The following is a 20,859-nucleotide window of genomic DNA, read 5'->3' on the forward strand; positions in this document are numbered from 1 at the left end:
AAAAGGCAGAACCAAGAGATTTTTCTACTCTGGTAGTATTACTAGAACATGCAATTTTGGTCTTTTTCATCACCACTGCTGCTGCTCAGTAATTTGTTCATTTCAAGAGTGCAAAACAGACAAGCATGCATGATGAAATGCTCTTTGAGAGCTGACCACTAGTCTTACAGAGATGACTTTACCATGAATAGCAATTCATTACACTAAGCTGATGACAAAGAGCAGCTTCCACAGCACTAGAGAACTAATTAAGATGTCTAATATTTCTGTCTTCAAGACAGTGTGAAGATATCCTGAAGAATCATCACCACCTCAGAGGAAAATAAACTTCTCTTATTTTTGCCAATGCTCCAACAGTGACACATACCTTCTCGTAGTACTGGATGTTTTTATCTGCCATCCCCATGAGTAGCTGCCTAAAGTCTTGTCTTTTGTTGTTCTGCCATCTCTCCATATCTGCTTTCAGGTCAGCATTGAAACATTCTACTCGGTCTTGACATTTCTCAACATCTGTGGGTACCTGCAGCAAAAGAAAAGAAGATTAAAACTGTCACTGAGTGCTAGATTGCTGAATTAGCTCAAACCTTACTGAGCAAAACCACAGAAGAAAAGGTAGGTTCATTGGGAGTTACCCTGAATAAATTCAGTTATGGCTGCGGGGAGACAAGCCACATTTCTGAACTAGAGAGGATATGAGATTGCTTGATTTGTTCTTTGCTGTTTGAGGTGGTGAGCATTTGTGCTTTCCATCTCCACGCCTGATACAGAGGCAAGTGGAGGAAGCACTTGCTAGAAGCACATGAAGAGGAAAAGCATTTGGTGTAAGTGCTGCGTACCTAGGCTCAGTTCCAAGTGCTCAAACTGAGCAGCTTGGCTACAGCTCCACAGAAAACCTTACTCCTTCCCATTTACAGCTGCACTATGCACTTCCCAATTTACACCAGTGTGTATAATATAATCAACATTTAGGTTTGTCCAGAAAGCTGGATAAGAAACCTCAGTGTTCTCTCTTAAGAACTGGAGAATAAAATTCCTAAGCCTCTAGTTTCTAGCTTCCACTTTTAACCTTACAGGCTGCCTTTCCTAACTGGAAAGCACTCAAGATCATCACTCTGGACTGGCTCATAGACCTTTGGGCTCAACACTGGGCTCGCAATCATACAAAAGCAATGAGAAATGTTGAAGGACAGCCTATTGCAAGCCAGGTGGAGATTTAAATGGATTATGACAGCAATCACTGGCCCAAAGTGCATGCACTCTAGGCCAACTGAGATGGTGTTCTTTGCTCATGTTTTAACTAACGTCATGCATAACACCAGGCAATCACAGGAACAATTTACAAGTGCTTCTTCAAGCAAGAAGCCCATGAACACCTTTCTCTCCCTTCTCCTTATGCTGCATGGTCCACACAGAGAGGAATCCTGTAAGGACATGCAGACTAAGCCCATGACCTCAGAAAAGGAAACCCCTGCATACTGGTACCAACACGAGAAGTGAACTTTTGCTCTGAAAGCTGTGACTTGCACAAAGGCAAAAGGCAAAATGAAGAACATTTGCAGAACTTTTTAGTGGCTCCTCTCATACTTGTACCTTCAGTAAACTCCCTTTTTCTCTGAAGGGTGTTAGAGAAGGAAGAGGATGAACAGACTATGTAAGAAGTTTTTCATAGGTAACTACAGAAAGCTAGAGGTGTGCTACTACCTTGCAGTTTGGCAAGGTGGCCCATCTAGGCAGAAACGTAACAACTGTGCTTCTTCTCCAGGATGTGAATTAGGGGTGATCACTGAAGTATCACATTGACTCAGAGAAGATCTTACATCTGTTCTCCAATAAAGGTGTTTGAGACACAGGAGTTCTTCATACTCATGGGATTTGAGTTCCCCTTTATTCAAACAACTGAACATACACTACAGGCAGCTTGGGAGTTAGTAGATAGCCTTTTCCCCCACCCTGTCTGAGCACTGCTGGCTACAGAATTCACACTGCTACAACTCCAGACAGTTCTCTCATAAGCTTCAGACAAGAACTACCAGGCCTGTGGCTGGATGCTCCCCTCAAGGCAAGTATGCCTTGCATCTTAAGTGCTCTGCTTAATGGGAAAGGCTAGGCTATCAAGAGAAAGGTTCATGAAGTCTGGAAGTCAAACCAAGTAAGATTTCCCAATGCAATTAAGTTAGCTTCTAAGCACTCACCAGCTTGCTGCTGCTTCTTCCAGGATCTGAAACCACAATGAAGCTACACAAAAATCTGTTTTTTCTCACAGCTAGTTCTCCTGCAGGTCAGACTGAGAGGGCTGTATGAATTTAGAGCTACAGGGACAACCCAGTGGTCAGCAAATGGGTCACATATGCTCTCATTAAGGAACAACAGCAATTAACTCCAGCTAAGTCTCCACAGGCATCCTTGTGATCCTCCTCATCCACTCCACATGAAAGCAGTGTCTGCACAACAGCAGTCCTGTTTAGGAGTGCCTTTCCTTACAAAACTGAGGCTTCCCAGAACATTATTTGCAACTCAGTAGTTGAAACAAAATTTTAAGTTAATTAACAGGTTTTAAACACTTTATAAAGTGTTTAAACACTAGTGCAAAGACATCAATGCTGATGGTTTTATCTACTTTTACCAGTAGAGACACTAAATACTAGCTAGCTGGGCAGAAAGCAGACTGGACTTTGGGGAACTTACTACTTTCTTACTGATGTCTCTTCTCAGCTACCAGAATAGCTCAAAAACTCCTCAAACCACAAAACCAAATGTGATAACTGGTTTCAACTCCAACACACTCTTCAATGGCCCATGACTGTTTTAGTGAATCCATTTCAACTTATGAGAGATGTACATGCAGGCAAGAACTGAGTATAAAAGTGTATATTCAGGAGTCTGGTCACCTTACTATATGATAAGAAGTTCTACACATATATCTAATCCTCTTCACATTGATTCTGTTCTCTTAAAAAACTAAGTGTGCCCCACATCTATAATTTTGTGTGGTCATGTACAGATGGCATGTCCACTTTAAAATTCCTCTAGAGGATCAAGTAACAAATCATTCTGAAGCAGAAAAAATCCAGCATATATTAATATAAAATAATAGCGTATGCTATTTCTACTTTCCTAATTCTCTGGAAATAGATACTGTTACAAGGCCTTTTTCCCTCCGTAAATACATATGGTCAACTTCAAGTTCTGCACTGCCAAATTTACTGTTCCCATAGACTAACACACTTCAAACCCTTGAAGCAGACAGAATAAATTAGGTCATCAGAGGTGAACTTCATCTCACCAAAAGGAAACCACATCTCTCCTTCACTCCTATCAGTGACTGAAACAGTTAATGCCTTACACATTCTAAGATCACCAAAAGACTTTTGCAAACTGAAAAGAAGCAGCTGCTCACCCAGCAAAGCCCACTCCTCCCTGAACACTGCCAAAGGACCTTCAGATCAGACAACTGGGTGCCATTGTCCAACTATCCTGGGTGCAGATGCATACCTGAAGCTACAAACTGGATTTCCAGATAAGGGAAGAGGTTAAGAAGAGGCAAATCCTGCAAAGTGGGACAATCCCTCTTATCATGCCAATGTCCTCTCTTTACACAGTAACTCTGTGCATCTAGCCTGGGCTATGCATCTCAAATGTCAGACCACAATGGACCAAGACTGATGCTGACACAACAGGCAGCTGCAACTGTCTTAGGAGATGTCAGAGACTCACGACATGTCTTGTGACACTACCAATTGTAAAACTCCCCGGCCTGGGGAGGTACAAGGTGTTCCCACCTGTGGTGGAAGTGTATAATAACTCATAACATCTCTGAGTTTGGTGGGAGGGCTTACCCCAGCCCCAACAGACCAAGACCCTCCCCTTCTGCAGCGAGTCACAACAACTGCATTGGTGGATTACTGCAAAATCAGCTCCAGCATGGGTCAGAAGTGGGTAAGCAGCACCACCACTGCACTTGCTAGAAACTGAAAGGCTGCAAACACTGCACTAATACTGTGATGCTTCTGTTAAGCACCAAACACATTATGCTTTTGGTGTAAGTTCCAGCATTCTGAGCAGTACTTCCTGACAGACATTTACAGCAGCCCTACAAGCCTTCTGCGAGCTCTAAACAGATGATCTCAATGTGAGAATGACCTAATGACACCAGAAGAGCTTTGTGATGCCAGCCTGGGTATGTGGCCAGCGAGGCCTGGAATGCCCTCTAGTGGAAGAGATTATCAAGTAGCCATAGGCCCTCCTTTCATGATCCAAACCTAGGCTTTTATTCCCCTTTAAGATTTCGTCTGGGGTTATTTTACATAACTTCTACCAAATTGGCAAGTACAAGGAACACAAATGCCATTCCACAATTGTAGCTCATGACCCTCTGCCTGCTTTTAGTTTCCAGCAAATCACAGCCAGGAGACCACATTGAATGTAAGATACGGTGCTAGGCACAGCTCTGAGCTACCAGCTCCTACAGACAAGGGCACTTCCTCCAGGTGCAAAGGATCTGAAAACCACAATATAATATTTTATGAACATGCAAGGAGTTCTATATAATTTGTTCAACTTCATCTTATAAATGACACAAACTACTGACATTACAAAAAAGGTAGAAGAAGTTGCCAAAAAATACACTTATACCCTGGAGAGGAGATGTAGGTCTTCAAAAATTCTCAAGACAGCTATTTAAGTGCTGCATTTTACACAATAATCCCACTGAGATATGAGATCCAAAGGCCTTTTAATAGGTGAGAGATTATCAAAGTTCAGCAATTCCACTGCAACAAGATCTTGAAAAAGTCAAACACCTCAAACCCTCAACTGGTTTGCTGGATATGCTAGATTTAGTTCCCTCCATCCTAGATACAACTTCTTAGAATACCTGCTTATACAAAGCTACACTGAGGAAGTAGAGCACATACCACAGCAGCCAGCAGAGGGGCAGGCAAAAGACCAAAATACAAGAACACTGTAAAACACCTAATACTCCACTATTTGAAGTTCATGAGAGACGCAAGATGAGAAAAATACTAGTTTGCATTTCTATGCTCTCATCCTCTTCAGCTTCTTAGATTTAAAAATATTATGTGAACCTCCTGTAAGATTATTGTACAGTAGTCCTACTGTACAATACTGGGAAGTCCTCCATTAGTTATTAATACAAATGTAAGGGGAACCAAAAACCTCCAAGCAGAGGAAGGGAACAAACCCTGTTGTCATCACCATTTAAAGCTGCAGCCATTTAAGAAAAGTCTCTTGTACCCTGCTTCATGGAGAAGCAGGTGTCAGCATAAGCGTGTCAGTTCACAGCTTTGCTTCTGCGTGGAGCCCAGCCAAAACCTGTCACCTAGTGACACTTGATGTGTCTGGTCAGCATCACAGAGGTAGAGCTCCCTAGCAGAAGTGGCAAAATTTGCAGTCTTCACAATCAAAACCAGTGTCCTAGAATAATACAGTTCCACAGTGCCAGGGATAGGACCTTAACTCAACTAGCTGACATATTGCTAGGTCACCAGGGACTGTTCTACCACTGCTTCAGTCCCTGCTACTAAACACTCCAACCGATTACTGGCTGTTAAGGTGTTACAGAGTCACCCTGCTCTGAACTGTGGAAGATCAGTAGCACAGAAGTTGCTAGACAAGTTATATACATTCATATCTAGGTCTTTATTTCACACCAGCTTGACAACAACAAACTTCTGTTCTGCTAGAAACTGCTTATATTGCAAAAAAGCCACCAGACCCAAAAAAAGCAAGTTCCACTTCTCCATTCTTTTCAGGAAGCAGTGTAAGTGTAAGCTGATTTTGTAGAGTAAGTTGAAGTGCTAACCTTTGGACGGTCTTCCTTTTTCAAGGCTACTGCTTCCAGTTTTGCTTCATACTCTGCTTGAACTTGGTCTCTCTTCTTCAACACATTCTGTGGGCAAGAGAAAAGACAGATGTGAAAGAGATCCTCTTGATCCTTCCCCCAGCCTGCAAGAAACTCCAAAGTGACACAGGTTAAGTGCAAATTCAGTCCAAAGTCAGACTTTCAGATTTACTTTGTCCTATCTTACAGTATTTAGGGAGTAGTTTTTAATAACAAAGAGTCCTTGCTCTCCAGAAGCTGGCAGGGTCAGATAAAATTCAACATTTGGACAAGCCTGCAAGACAGAAGCTGCCATGAAACCACTAACATAACCCTGACTAAGTAAATTTAATTCATCAGTTCACCTATTATTACCATGAACAGGATATAAACAAAAGCATCAAAGCTGACAATGACTCAGCTTTGATATCCTCAAGCAGCAGACAGACAACAGCACTGGCAAGATACAGGAAAATCACCACAGAAAGTATTACATCTCCCTTTTCACTTACAAAGAATCTTCAGAATCCTTTATAGCAAGCTGTCACATTCTCATGTTAGAACAAAAGTAAGTTTTTATTTTAGATCAGTTTAGGAGGCTTGGTTGTTGGTTTAATTTTTTTTAAAAAATGAAAATTACAAAAAGCACAATTTACATGAAAAGCAATGAACTGACCAAGAGAGTTTCACAAGCAGTAAACACGTTCTTGGCAGAGTACTCTCAGAATACAGAGCCAAAGACCTTGTACTACATCCACAGGAGCTCCACTAAGGTAATACCACAGTCTTACAATTTGAAAACAACCACAGAAATTAGTCTTTTTAGGAATATATTACTAAAAAATAAGCAAGTTTGTGTCAGCAAGAGCAGGCAACTTACTACTTCAGTCTTCACAAAGAACTGGTATTTTTAATTACTCAATTGATGCAAAGTTATTATTAAAAATGCTCAGAGGGAAGTCAGCCAACACTCACTGCTGAGGCACCTGTAAATCTGCAATTCTCTTGCAGCTAACTTTGAGTCTCCCCTGTTGCCACCCAGAAGGAATTACCCTATTAGGACGAAGTGATAACTAGTCATTTTAACAGTTTCTGACATGGCTAGTAAAGTAGGACTAGCCGTGTGCACTGCTGCCTCCAGCAATCTGTTTTCAAAAGAGTAGTCAGAGCTCTAAGAGCCAATCTAGCCAAGATCTGTTTCCTAATTAAAGAAATACAGATCCTGTATCTACTTATCATCATCTTCCCCCTCTTCCCTCTTAAGCCAAGAAAAGGTCAACAGTGCAGTTGCTCTAGATGAGAGCCAGGAGTGTTGCAATCAACACTCTTATAAAAGCTCAATCCATGATAAATGGGAGTAACACCCCATCCGCAAAGTTTAGGCAACAAAAAGAGGGCAAACCTGAAAAATTCACCTTCAACCCCTTAATCTTCCCTTTTGTCTCCACAGGGATGAATCAAGCACGCCACTGAATGTGTTTGCTTGTCAAACCATAACATTCCCCTTCTTTCTGAAATCTATGCAACTATGTGGGATGGCCTTAAGTGGTTGAGGTTACCAATGCAACAAAGGTCTGAGAGATTTAACATGTATCTCTACTTTGTACTGCCACTTGAACCCAGTCAGCTTAACTTTCTTCTCTGAAAAAGCAACCGCCTCCAGCAATTGCATTCTGCCTTCAGAAGCCTGGAGTGCACACGGGAAGCTGAACCTGTAGCAGGAATAGCCAATGATTAGCAATTACAGGCAAACGATTCAAAGGACAGGTGTCTTGTTTCTCCTTAAGTGTTTATGTCCATCCACTGTGGACCATTAACAATATGCTTCTGAATACAGTTTTAAGTATCCAACACTGGCCGACCTGTAAGCGATGAGAAAACTACTGTCCTCCCTTTCACTTGTACAACGTTTTCCTCTGGCACCTCCACACAATCTCCTCTCAGTTGCAGATCGATGCACTAATGCTTTAGCAGCAGTTATGAAAAACTCTGCATCAAGTATCCCCAAACTTAACTAGTGGAAGTTTTGCATGGACTGTGCTAAGGCCTCAGAGACAAAAAAATAAAATAAAATAAAAAAATTAAAAAAACAAAACAAACAAACAAAAACAAAACCCAAAAACAAACAAAACAAAAAAAAAACCAAAACCAAAAACAACAAAAAACCAAACCAAACAAAAAAAACAACAAACAAACTTGAAAGAAATCAACACCAAACAGAAAAAAACTCATCCAGCACACTACAGTTATTTCAGGACAGAACTAAATCGCTGGTCCCTGAACAAGAAAGACTTAGCTCAGTTTCAACAAGGCAGGTCCTCCTCCATTTTGTATTTAGTTGAAACATTCCACTTTGGCCCATATTTCTAAAGAGCTTCAGGAGTTTGCCATCAGCCTTCTTTCCCCAATTTCAATTCCAATCCTATTTGCACACCACATAGCTTCGTACTGTGACTAGACTTCACAAGAGGATCTCTGTTCGCTGCCTGCCTTTACAGACAGTTATCTATTAATGTAGTGGTTGCTTTAAACATGCATTAAAAGTAATGTCCAAACACACCACTGGGGATAGCATCATCTGATAAGTCTGTCTAGCAGTGCTAAGCATACAGAGTTTATATAAGATTTTAATATCAGCCCTGAATTATGTAGAGTAGAGTCCATCCTCTGCACATGCCTCCCTGGGGAAGACCAGTGGACAGCAAAAAATGTGGCACCACGTTTGCTGAAAAGGGCCTCACTGCACCAGGATTCGAAATGTCCACTTGCCATGTCATAAAATCATAGAATACCAGGTTGGAAGGAACCTCAATAATCATCTGGTCCAACCTTTCTTGGCAAAAGCACAGTCTAGACAAGACAGCTCAGCTTGATCTTGTCCAGCTGGATCTTAGAAGTGTCCAATGTTAGGGAATCCACCACTTCCCTGGGGAGATTATTCCAAAGGCTGATCTCATTGTGAAAATTCTCCTAGTGTGTGCAATCAGAATGTCCCTGGGAGTAACCAGGGACATTCCCCTTGTGAAAAAGGAGCTTCCATCATCTTCGTAGTCACTTCTTAAATACTGGAACATGGTGATAAGATCTCCCCTAAGCCTTCTTTTCTCAAGGCTGAACAAACCCAGCTCTCTCAGCCTTTCCTCACATGGCAGGCTTCCCAGTCCCTTGATCATCTTTGTAGCCTTTCTCTGGACCCTCTTCAACTAATTCACTTTTTTTTTTTTTTACAGCAGGGACAAAAAGTGAACACAGTATTCCAGGTGTGGCCTGAGAAGCACTGAGTAGAGTGACTAATTTGGAAAAGGTCTCTCCTAGACACTACCAGCACACAGTTTATCTCAAGCCTACACCATCGGCCTCTCTCCACTTCCACAAATCTTCCAAACAAACCCAGAGACAGGGCTTCCCTCAAATCTGCCAATATTTGATTCAACCAGAACCACTGGGCTTTGCCCCTGTATATCCAGTTCTCTCAGGCTGTCCCCTTCAGGTACAACAATGCTCCTGAACACACTGAGGTCTCTTCACCTCTAACCTGACAGTTCTTACTCTTGAGGGACATTCAGCCAGCTAGAGACTGCTCTACAGATCAGGTTCCCATACCTACACCAGGGGTACAGTGTGCAACAGAGAAAGCTATCAAGGTTGCACTGAACTCCTAGTACCTAAAGACTTGCTGTCACCAAGTACCCTGTCCAAAAGATGTGGTCTGAAAGACCAAAACAGACTTCCATTTCACAAGCAGTCCTCACAGGAGCTGATGAAGACGACTGCACTACTTGTGAAGAGGACAGCTCTTTCAGCAGAATGTCTCCTGCGCTCCAAGCGTAACCTCCTTTTAGTTACTTACTTGGTGTTAACGGATTCTGCAAAGACAGTTCAGTAGCTGCTCACTGCAGAAACAGCAACAGACTGGTACTTTCTAGCAGAAGAAAACTGTACTTCATAGGATCTGAGACAGTTCAGTTTTGCCATTTGAGAAGGAAGGAAAATAGGAACAGTCTGTCTGGCTAACAGTAGTTTTTATTTTTGATTTTCAAATTTTCAGACAGAGTAAAGCCAGTAGGATGCCCAAGCTGGACACTAAACAGCATAATCCTTTATGGCACTAGAAAGTCAAGTCATCAGTCTAAAATGTTTAAGTTAAAAAGCAAGGGTTTCTTTAGTTGAAGAGGTACTTTAGGCAGTTAAGCACCACTTACTACAGTCAGGCTACCTGCTGGCCTTTTAGAGCCCCTTTAGAATGGCACTGTCTCCAAGCCAACAGTTAACTAGACACAAATTTTTAATGCTATTCTGTCTATGGTAAGTGGTGCTTAACTGCCCAAAGTACCTCTTCAGCTAAAGAAACCCTTGCTTTCTAGCTTAAAAAAATTTCCCCTCCTACATTTGTGAAAAGCACCTTTCACATATCAGCCTGACCCTTCAGATGCCATCTTTGGTAGGCCAAGGCATTTTTAGCATCAAAAGCCAGATGTTCTGAGTTAAAAGCTTTAATCACTAGACTTACTCTCTGTTTATTTGTAAGCACATCCCACCCACCTCCCATTCTACAGTCCCAACATCCTGAGACAAGGCTTCCTACAGCTCACACTGTTCGGCAACACTTTGTTGTCAATAGACTCGTAAAGAAAATACGTCTTGGATATGCTGGGGTCAAAACTCTAGTGACAAAAGCAAAAAGTATACTGAGGGAATTTGTGAAAAGCCTTCTGCAAGAACACTTCAGCTATATAAGAGACATACAATTAAACATCTGAAGCTGGGAAAAGAAAGCTGCAAATTATCTGTTTCAATTCTCAGTTTGAGAAGTATAGGATGAGACTAAGATTAAGAAAGAGAAATTCTATCATATTCAGACTCTAAGTTTACAAGATCTGCATATCTTTACAAGGAGTGCATATCACAACCTTGGCACAGTTGTTCCAAGTGGAAAGTCTTCAGAAGGAACTTGTCTGTTAGTACCCTATAGAGGGACAGCTATTGTACCATGGGCATATAGTGAAAGGCTCTAACAGACGAACTAAAGTCTTTGGTTTCATTTCCCAGTGCAGTTTACTCAGTAGTTCTTTCCCCCATTCAATGTGATTGATTACCAATGCTCCTTAACTTGAAAGGAACAAAACCCACATTGAGGTAGGTTTTATTACTTTTGCATAAGCATCAAATTCTTAAGAGAGATTAAGAGTCACAGAATACCATCTTTAAGCAGTTAGTTGGTATGCAGAATTTAACTTTACAACATCCTGTCTAGGGTTTAGTGATGACAGAGGAAGTAGTGCCTGTCATTTGAACACACGGTTCTGAAAGGAGGCACCCAACTCTGCTACATACAAGTGACAGAAGCTGCTAATGCTGTCTATTCTGTAGGGCCAGGCACTGACCCTGTACTGAAGAGCTGAGGATGACTGACTTTCCGTGACTTCAAGGAAAGATTCTAGGCAGCCACAGGATGTCTCCTATAGAATACTACCTGCCACTCTGATGAAGGAACAGCTCTCCAACACTTTGTGTGCACCCTTGCAATACTGATCTTAGCTTGACTGAATAGCAGAGTAGACCAATAATGCTACTTATTGCTATTAAACACACCTAGTTTTGTTTTGACTATGGAAACATCCTCCTACTTAATGTATTATTTACTTCCACGCTTTTCCCACAGCATTTCTCACTGTTAAAAAGAATAAACCCACTGATACATCATGCCAGGCAAACACAATGACAATGCTCTCTGCCACAGGGCTCTCTCTACCTTCATTGACTCAGCATACAATATATATTCCCTAAGCACAGGCAGGAAGTCTTCTGTCATGTCTTCACTGAGTTCTTCAAGAGCTGTGCAACAATTTCCAATACAGGCAGACACCCCTTCCAGTGGCTCTGACAGCTCAACCTCCAGCCCTCCCCAGGTTGAATAAACAGGTCCATATTCTCGTAGTTCCACCAAGTATTCTGCAAGAAGCAGATGGAAAAATAGATTAACAGAGTATGAGCAAGGCACAAAGATGTGCAAACACTGATACCAAACAGGAGAAATTACACATCAAGTTTGACTAACCCCAGAAGGAGTCAAGACTTGTGTTGTGTTGGCACCTTAATAGACAGAGCTCTATGGCTGCATGGGTGTCAGGTTCAAGTTGCCTCCTTCTTAGCTGGCCATTTCTACAGACCTCCAATACAAAGACTCTTGCACCTTTGCGGTAGTTGAAGTCAGTTTTTTAAACATATGTAAAACTTGGTTCTGCCAAGACAGACTGTAAAGGTTATCTTCGTCTAGAAATTCCATCTGTACTCCTCCAGATGGAATGTACAGGTTTTTCCACCTTCCAAAAGTCTATCAAAAAATAATTCTAGTAAGACAGTAGGTTGGTATAAAAAGAGCAACTTCAGAAAATACTTGGTGAGTTGGGCTAATATAAGAATACTGTGTTAGGCTTTGGGTCTGTTTTAGATCTGGAAGGGGCATTAGGTTTTGCTCTGTGTCTGACATTACAGACCAGAATCATCAACGCAAATTGTCTTGATCAATGCTATCAACTGGAATAAGAGACAGAACATTCAGACTGAAGAAGTATTATGATAGAGCACCTTGTGTCCTTACCTAATTGTTCTTTGATGATGCGCTGTGCTATTCTGTCAATGGTACCAAGCTTTAGAGAGAATGTGTCTAGATAATCCCCAATGGCTGCAAACTCCAGTGGCCGACTTCTTAATTTGTAGCCTCCTGTAACATATTTGACAGATTCCCCCACCTTTGACAGCAATGCCATTCCTTGCTTTTTGTAGGCATTAAGATCCTAGGAATTAAAAAACAAAACAGAACATGTTTATAAATATTTCGCTTCCACGTTGGAAGATTAATGCAATGAAGTCAAGATCAAATCTTGTGAAGGCAAGAGATTACATATGACACGTAGCCTTGGACAAAGACTCGCTTTGTACAAGCTGCACAGCTGAGCACAGCTTCAAAACTACCCCTAGATGGAGATAAACTATCCAGGAGAATGGTATGAAGTACAGTATAAATAACTAAGTAGTTCAACTTTGCACATGGCCAGACTTGCCCATGTTCCTGTACTGCCACCAGGGAAGTAGCCACATTAACAGCTCTGGTTCCACCAAAACAGCTCATATCCTTCATCCACACATATTCCTAAGTTATAGCCCACAGCACCAGTATTATGCAAATGCACCAGCTGGCTCTGATGACCTAGTACAGAGCTACATACCGCATGCCCATTCAGTAACCAGCCCCTTCACACCAGCTGTGTGTTCAGATAGGAGCAGGCAAAGACTGCACACAGAAAAAGTACAGCAAGACAGACTGCAGCTCAGGCTGGGTCAGATGTAGCTACATTGCCTGCACAGAAAGTCTGAGCTTCCTTGCTACCGCTTTACACATTTGCACAAACCAACATTCAGATAACCTATGCTAACAAGGCTGTTTGCCTACAATCTTCAAGGGATTTCACCTTAACAGTACATCAGAAAAAAATGGTTTTAGTAAGAAAAAACGCTGTCCATTTTGCATGGACTGACTCCTTCCAGCAGGGGTCAGTATTCAACACCTCAAAACAGGAGCTGTAACTAGGTTATCCTATACAGCCTGGGGAAGAGATGTGTTCAAATCAAGTAGACCTACAGAGATCAAGAATTCAGACATGCTACTAGGGACTACACTAGAAGCCTTCTTCAAAAAAAGAAAAAGCCCCACCAAAAACAAACAAACAAAACACAAAACAAAAAAACCCACACCAAAACCCAAACAAAACCAGCAGCCATCTTCAAAACATGTACTATGGTATTCTTTCCAAGTACTTAACATAAGTCAAACATAGGCCTGATTAGGAGAACCTGATATCTTAGCAGCTACTATAATTTTAACTTATGTTTGCATTTAAATGCAGTAGTTCCTTGACTCTTGCTTTCCATATGACCTAAGCACTACCTGCAAGCAGGCACCAGAAAAAGACATTTGAACTCAAAATTACTCACTCACTCTCTCAAGCATTCTGGTGTGTCACTGGTTCAAGCAGGGAATCTGAAAAAAAGCCTGGTTTCTCTTTTTCAATCAGGAGGTGATCTTATAGACTTTCTGTAGTAACTAAAGTCTGGAGTCCGAGCACACTGAACTGACACCTCACTGTTCCAACAGAGCAAGTTCAAACACTAGAGACAGTCACAAGAACACGTGCCTTGTCCCCCCAACTCCCAGCATGCTCTGTTGTCTCTAGGCAAGCTCTGCTCAGAGCTGAGAACAAAGCCCTTGACATTCATTTTACAGGGGTGGGAGAAGACTGAGCAGCTGAGAAAGCTGCATCATGCTTGGACAGCTGAAAAAAAGAACACAGTTATCTGACATTTAACTATCACGATGCTAAAACAATTCTGCTTTTCTGGCTTATTTCAGCAGTTAAGTTCACCATGGAGGTGAAATAAAAGAGCACTGGAGATTGATTCTCACACTAACAGCAAGCAGAGCATGAGCCTGAGGTGAGCTCAAATTAAACACCATATTTGAGTGAGCTAGATTAATGTGATATTGGAAAGATGTGCTTTTATACCCCTCCTCACCTATCCGGTCAAACCCAAGCATAACTGCAGGTCCTCATAGTCTCATTTGAAATGCAGTTCTAAAGAAAGCCAAAGAAAATTGCACCATTGCTGCATGAGTCATGCAGAAGATGAGCATGAAATTGTTGACTGAGAACAAATGAGAATGAGGCCTCCATGCTTAGTTTTGAGGGCAGCAAGTGCAACCACTATAAAAAGCACAGATAAGAAAAAAGCCAAGAAATTTGCAAGCTTTTGTGCAAGAGAGACCTCTCTTCCTCCCTGGCTTCCCTCCTCCCCAGAAGAGGATTGTGAAGTCTACAATTTTCTAGATTTTGAACATCTTTGGAATAATGTTGTATGTTCTAGGCACAAAACAAGCAAGTCTGGAGAATTTGTCCATCTGCAGACCAGATTCCTCTTCTCTCCAAGCAAAGGGAATCCACTCAGTTGTCAGGGTTCCGTCACACACAATATTCAGGGTTCCCAGCAACTCTCTGGCATTTTAGGGGAAGTTCTGATCTGCGCATCTAGTTTTATTAATGCCTTTTTACCTTCACTTCAGAAGTGACTGCAAAGGTTCCTGGGTTTTTGTCCCTGTCAAGTTCTGTGTTTGGAAGTTACTGGCTTACCTTGGCTGTGAGAAAGACGTTGAAGTGCTCATTGAAAGAAAGCACTGGGTGATCAGTTATTCTCTTCAAGAACTTGTCTAATGCTTTCCTCCTTGTCTCCACGAACTCTTCAGAAAAGCGATCAACAACACCCTTCACCACAAATTTCTCAGGAAGAGGCTGTCAGAGATAAGCAAAATGCACAAGATTCAAAAGATCGAAAACTTGCTTCTGCTATTTGGAAACAAAGCAATCAAGCACCAGTCTAACAGGAACTGAAATGCTGTGTTTGCTAACAGGAACCAAAATGTCGCGTTTGCTAACAGGAACCATCCATCAGATGGGATGCAAGTCATGTTCAGAATTATCTTTTAGCTGGTCTGGTTTAATGCTAGCAATTCTACTGAGTGGCTTTAGCTAAGGGTCACACCAGGGAAGCCCATACAGTACTCACACAAAGTACTTGTAGCATAGCTTAGATCGTTCCCTCTACTGCTATCTGTGTTCAAGATGCAGCTCTAAAGAGATGTCAGAAGAGCTACACACTATTCACAACAGCAGCGTGCACATCCCCCCACCACCCAATGCTAAGGCAAGGCTGCCTAGAGCAGATAAACTCAGAAAATTTGACAATTCTATTTACTCTCCCCTCTCCCTCTCTGAACAATTCAGAGCTTTTGAATAGGGCCCTCCTGTAAAAGGCTGATAATCTTAGTGAGAGCACCACATTGAGCAGAGACAGACCAGCAGGCTTGACACAGCAAGTGCCTGAGTAGCCCAGGCTGAATCCTTTCTGAAGTACAGGCACACCTGGTCACCTCTTAGAGACAACTTTCCTGAGTATGCTTCTGTAAGTGACAACGGGCTGACAACATATCCACTCTTGCATCTTACTATTTTGAGTCCATCCGTTCTTTTCTGCAGTTCAGCTTAACATATAAGCCTGAGGCTGTTACACTTAAATGACAGACTTCAAAGTACCACTTCAGATGGAAGGTAACTCTTTAAGCTTAAGAGTGGTTCTACCATTAGATCTGCTTTTGTTCTGTCCAGACAGCATGGAATTTATGATTAGCATCAGTTTTTAAACTGTGCTTTGCCTTTCACTCTCTGTGAAGCAGTCCATCCAGACAATCTGCTTACTCTTAGGCTAGGAATGACAGTCATTTTCACCCAATTCAGGAAATAGGATTCTCCTCTGCATAGAGTCTGTCACCTAAAATCTGTGACAAAAATAATTCAAGAAAAAAGAAAATCTGCATACACATCCTTTCGCACCATATCCCAGATGACGCGGGACGTATATGAAGATTGTACCTCCTGAAAAGCACAGTCAGCATGACTTAGCTGCAACACAGCTAAATGTATTTAGTTCTTATAATTAAGACTTATCTTATTATGCTTAGCATTCAGATCAATCATGCTAATTAAACCATTGTAAGGCACACTATCATTAGACTTCAGAAGTATAGTGCTTAGTGCATTAGTTTTCAGGTAGGAAGGAACTCTTTTCCTTTGCTTTGTAAATTTTAGCTGGGACTCTAGGAAGTCACTGCCTCAGCGCCACATGCAGGAAGAAAAGGACAAACGGAAAGACTAGTTTAAAGAATCCTAGTTCAACCAAACACATTCAGTGTGGCACTGATGTCTGAGCATTTGAGACCCACAGAAGAGTGCACCTCTATTACAAAGCCTTCTGTCATTTAACCTGGTTTCAGCTACAGCAGCAGTCACAGTCCTTTCGATTTTAGGCCTTTGGAGGGCCATCCCAAATCTGGATGTACAGTCAGTACACACAGCTAGTAACCAATATCCTGTTTTAACTGTGTGTGTAAATTATCTACCTTATTGTCTTCCACATTAATAGTCTATTTTTCCCTACTGAGATACATGTGAACAGAGTTCACTGCAGTCAGAAATGTCTTCAAGTATCCAATAGGGCAGCACATCCTTATACCTCCAGATTTTCTAGAAGAAAGGTAATTAAGATATTTCCTTACTCTGCAGCCAGTTCACATCCAGTATTAGAGCTACTCATGCCAAGTTTGCTGTTCTGTGTGCAACGAATTCCAGGTCACGGCAAAGTAGCTTGATTCCCTGGCTGTGACTCACCTTCTGCTACTAGACTATTATTTATTGCCTTGCAGCCTTCAGGCAGGACTGGCAGCCTGTTAGCAAGAATCTGTAAAACTTAACTGTGATAGTTCCAGCTGTTCAGAGAACAGGAAGCAAGAAAAGACGGTATGGGCAGCTAACACATTGCATGTCTCCATCTTAGTTTCCCAAGCTCACTGTCTTTCTTTTCCCTACCCCTCAGTAAGCATATTTTCTGCCAGTTAGTGGTGTCACATGATTTTGTAAAGTACCCCTTACCTTTGAGAGAATCAGCTATTATTTCACTTAGAGGCAAGTCCCAGAGTAATTAAGGACTTAAACAGCACTCTAAGCCAGAGCAACCTAACTGAATACTTCTCACACAGCCTAGTCCTTGCTGAGGGAGGGAGACCAGAGAAAATGCCACCACACCACTCACCTCAATCCTAGACGGGCAAGCTAAAGTATGCCACTAGCATTGCTATTTCCTGTCAATTCCCCTCCAATGGGTCTTTTTTAATTTCTTTGTTCAAAAGAGCTGAAAGCGGTGATCTCACAGGTTTCCTACCTATTCACATCTTCTACAGCACAAAAAACATATCAGATAAGGTAGTATCAACCTCCTCACATCAAATAAGGTGGTCAGACTGCCGGTTTCGGCAAAAAGGGGTGCAGTAGTTTAGCTAATCTCATTAATAAACTTCTGCCTACTGAAAGCATGCAACAGCTACCAAGCCAGAGGCTGAGGTTTCTAAATCTGTGCTATCAAATGTCAGCCCTATTAAGTGCTAGCACAAATAGTTTTAAATTGTTCTCTAAAACCAGCTCAAAAGGCCATCTTGAAAACCAAGAATGTGAAGTACCTGTGTGGCTTTGCATAATCCTCAGCTGCTCTGAAATACAGAAGTAAAAACTGAGCAAACAGATGAAGTGCATTCCATTTATGCCACAACAAATTTAGTCACCACACATATTGCCCTACAAGAGGCTGCCAAAGCTCACCTCTCAGGTGTGCCACCTCAGAAAAGTCTTAAGCTTCATAATCAGTCAAGAATGGGAAGCTCTTCCCACTCCACTGTAAGACAATAAAGTACCATATTTAAATCTAAATACTCAAAGAGAATGAAGTACTGTTTTTAAAATCTAGAGACAAATCACCCAAATATCACCCTTGGAAGACAAATGTAGAACTGTCCTTAATAGCAGACTCTTGCTTACTACCTACGGGAATGAGATGCGTTGGCTGAGACTCTTCCAGCTTGTTTCTCAACCAGTCGAAGTCTTGGTATCGCCGACGGACAGAATACTCCGGCAAATCAAACTCTGCTCGCGTAGTCTGGAAAAGAACAGAATACACTTAGTGTACACCAAACCTCTCACTTCAGAGCTTAGCAGCAAATGCAGTACAGCTGTCCCCAGCAAGGGTGAAGGCAGACAAGCCTTGCAGGGGGTCTTCATCCCCAAAATTGTGCAGCCAGCATAAGAGAAAGATCCTCTGGACTTTCAAGCAGTGGAAATGCCAGCAATATGAAAAATGATTACTTCAAGCTGATGTGTTAAGATCTATTTGTACTTCATTACATGTTCTGCTCAGATAAACTTTAAGGGAGAAGTCTGTAGAGCAGACAGAACCACATCACTCTCTTGGCAGTTACAAGATTGCAAGGAAGATTGTGTGACATATTCATTCCCAGAAGAAGATTACTTTAACTATCAAGACGCAAAAGCAAAGATATTTATTGACTTTGTTTATTCTATGACATGAATTATCCACCGGTGAGAAAGCATTTCACCATTGCCCCCTGTCAAGCAATGGGCTTATCACACTCCTTCAAGTCTAAAAGATTAGAACATAAGCCACTGCGAGGTTTGATGAAGGATGATTTTTGTTGGTTTCCAAGAGGAAGAAACCAGTCTGTTTACATTAAGTTTGTGTATGCCTGATTAGATATATCAGTACATTAAAATAAATCTTTTAAAGTTTTATTCTTTAGGGCAAGAAGTCAAAGTTGCCATTATAAGTTTGAGGAAAAAAGTAAGTATACAGAGAAACTGCTGGCAAGTGTTTTATCCAGTCCTTGAGCAGTCCACGGCCTGGAAGGCTGACTGCCTGGGGCTGCTTGCCCAGCAAATACTGTAACTGCCTAAAAGCACTTGAGAAACTGTGTACCAACTAGGAGCATCTGCTAAAGAGCCTGGCAGCAGTAGCCCTGATTAGAATGTAAGATGGCCCTTATTGTTATGTCCCATAAAGGGGTATACTTAAGTTACTTGCAGCATCAAGACCATCTTGCAATGAATAGTCTGTACACTATATGTCTACAGTGAGACACCAAAACCAGCACATTCTGGGGAACACACCAGCAACTGCAGCTTTGAATGACCTTTGAGACCAGCACTTGGTTTTGCTACTCCTACCCACTACGGTTGCCTGATAAATTCCAGGAGACACTCGGCATTTACTTCCAGACCGAGAGCAACTGCCACATATTTGCAGAAAGTCAAGTAGCAGATTTTAAATGCAATCCATCTCTTCACTTGCTTTCTGAATAGCTCAAACTCTCCAGTTACTGCACTTTACTCCCACCAATCACCACTAGGGATCCTGTATGAGTTCTAGACCAGAAATCTCTTTCTAGGGGGAAGTTGGCAGCCTTAACACACTAATAACAGCACACTAGCTCTAGTATACTATAAACAGCACGTTAATGTGTTATTACCTATGTTACTACCTTCTAGAAGAGGAAGGCATAAGAGACAGAAAAGAAGAAATCAGGATAAGTTCCTTCCTCCTTTGACCTACTAGCTACGGTTAAGCGATATACAGGTTAGTCCTTGGACTAATATAACAAATGCTCAACAACAGAGCTGTTGTGTTTGTAGATGAGGGGCTACCAAGATGTAGATATCCACTGCAGATTTGTGCTTTACTCAGCCACACCTCAGAGTAACACCAGCTTATTTAATGTGTTAGAGTGCCACACTAGCAATTAAACTTCTAAGACTTCATATGAATCATTTTCACTTGTTTGGAGTAACAGACTGAATGGCATTAGGGTGGAACAAGATAATTCATGCACATACAGACAGCCCTCATCCCTTTAGAAGAAGGGACAGCTTTTGTGAACTGGCAGTCACTGCCCAAAAGGCTCTTAAAAGAGACCTGACGGGGAATGGACGAATGAGAATGAGTACACACTACAGTATCTTATCGTGTAGCATGAGGAAGAAGGTAAAGTCTCCCATCTGTTAGCACTGAGAAGCTTAATAACCAGTATTCTGCTAACAGTTAAGGAAATCTGTAGAGGTACTCTCTAGGAGTAGGAAACCAGGGTAAGTTCCAGTGCACAAACCTTACATTAGTTACTGTTCACCTCTAGCAAACTGGTCCTACTGCCTTTACTGCACAAGCAGAATTGCAAAGTTTTCCATATATCCAGTTCCGTTCCTCAGAGGGAGGCAGATGAAAATACAGCAACACCAGCATTTCAAGTGTTTACTGTACAGACTGTCAAATTTAGACAGCAAATAAGCTTTTCAAAGATTATTTGGGCAGAACAAAGGCCCTTCAAGGTTTTAACGACACCTCACTAACACTGAAAGTATTTGGATCTCAGATCAAACTGTTATTAGCTTAGCACAAGTAATTTTTTCCAGACTGCACACAAAAGGGAGGAGGGTCTTGCCACCATCCAGGGACAGTGTGAAGAACACATTCAGTGCAAATAGCTCCAGGTGCAGCTACAGCCACAGCTGCAGGTT

The 20,859-nt window shown here is 41.8% G+C and overlaps 1 protein-coding gene across 2 annotated transcripts in view; it reads right to left on the reverse strand.

Moving 5' to 3' along the window:
* Positions 1–20,859, reverse strand: part of SNX30 (sorting nexin family member 30) — a 65,161-nt gene that overhangs the window by 21,674 nt on the left and 22,628 nt on the right. For both annotated transcript variants that reach the window (XM_027709007.1, XM_027709008.1), the window contains exons 3-8: positions 18,323–18,433; positions 15,025–15,183; positions 12,441–12,636; positions 11,592–11,791; positions 5,822–5,908; positions 368–520 (exon numbers count right to left, since the gene is read on the reverse strand). In XM_027709007.1, coding sequence (XP_027564808.1) covers positions 368–520; positions 5,822–5,908; positions 11,592–11,791; positions 12,441–12,636; positions 15,025–15,183; positions 18,323–18,433 — 906 coding nt within the window. The remainder of the gene's footprint in view (positions 1–367; positions 521–5,821; positions 5,909–11,591; positions 11,792–12,440; positions 12,637–15,024; positions 15,184–18,322; positions 18,434–20,859) is intronic.

The sequence above is a fragment of the Neopelma chrysocephalum genome, unplaced genomic scaffold (assembly GCF_003984885.1).
Source record: "Neopelma chrysocephalum unplaced genomic scaffold, ASM398488v2 Primary Assembly neopelma1_96671, whole genome shotgun sequence".
Classification (NCBI taxonomy): Eukaryota; Metazoa; Chordata; class Aves; order Passeriformes; family Pipridae; genus Neopelma; species Neopelma chrysocephalum.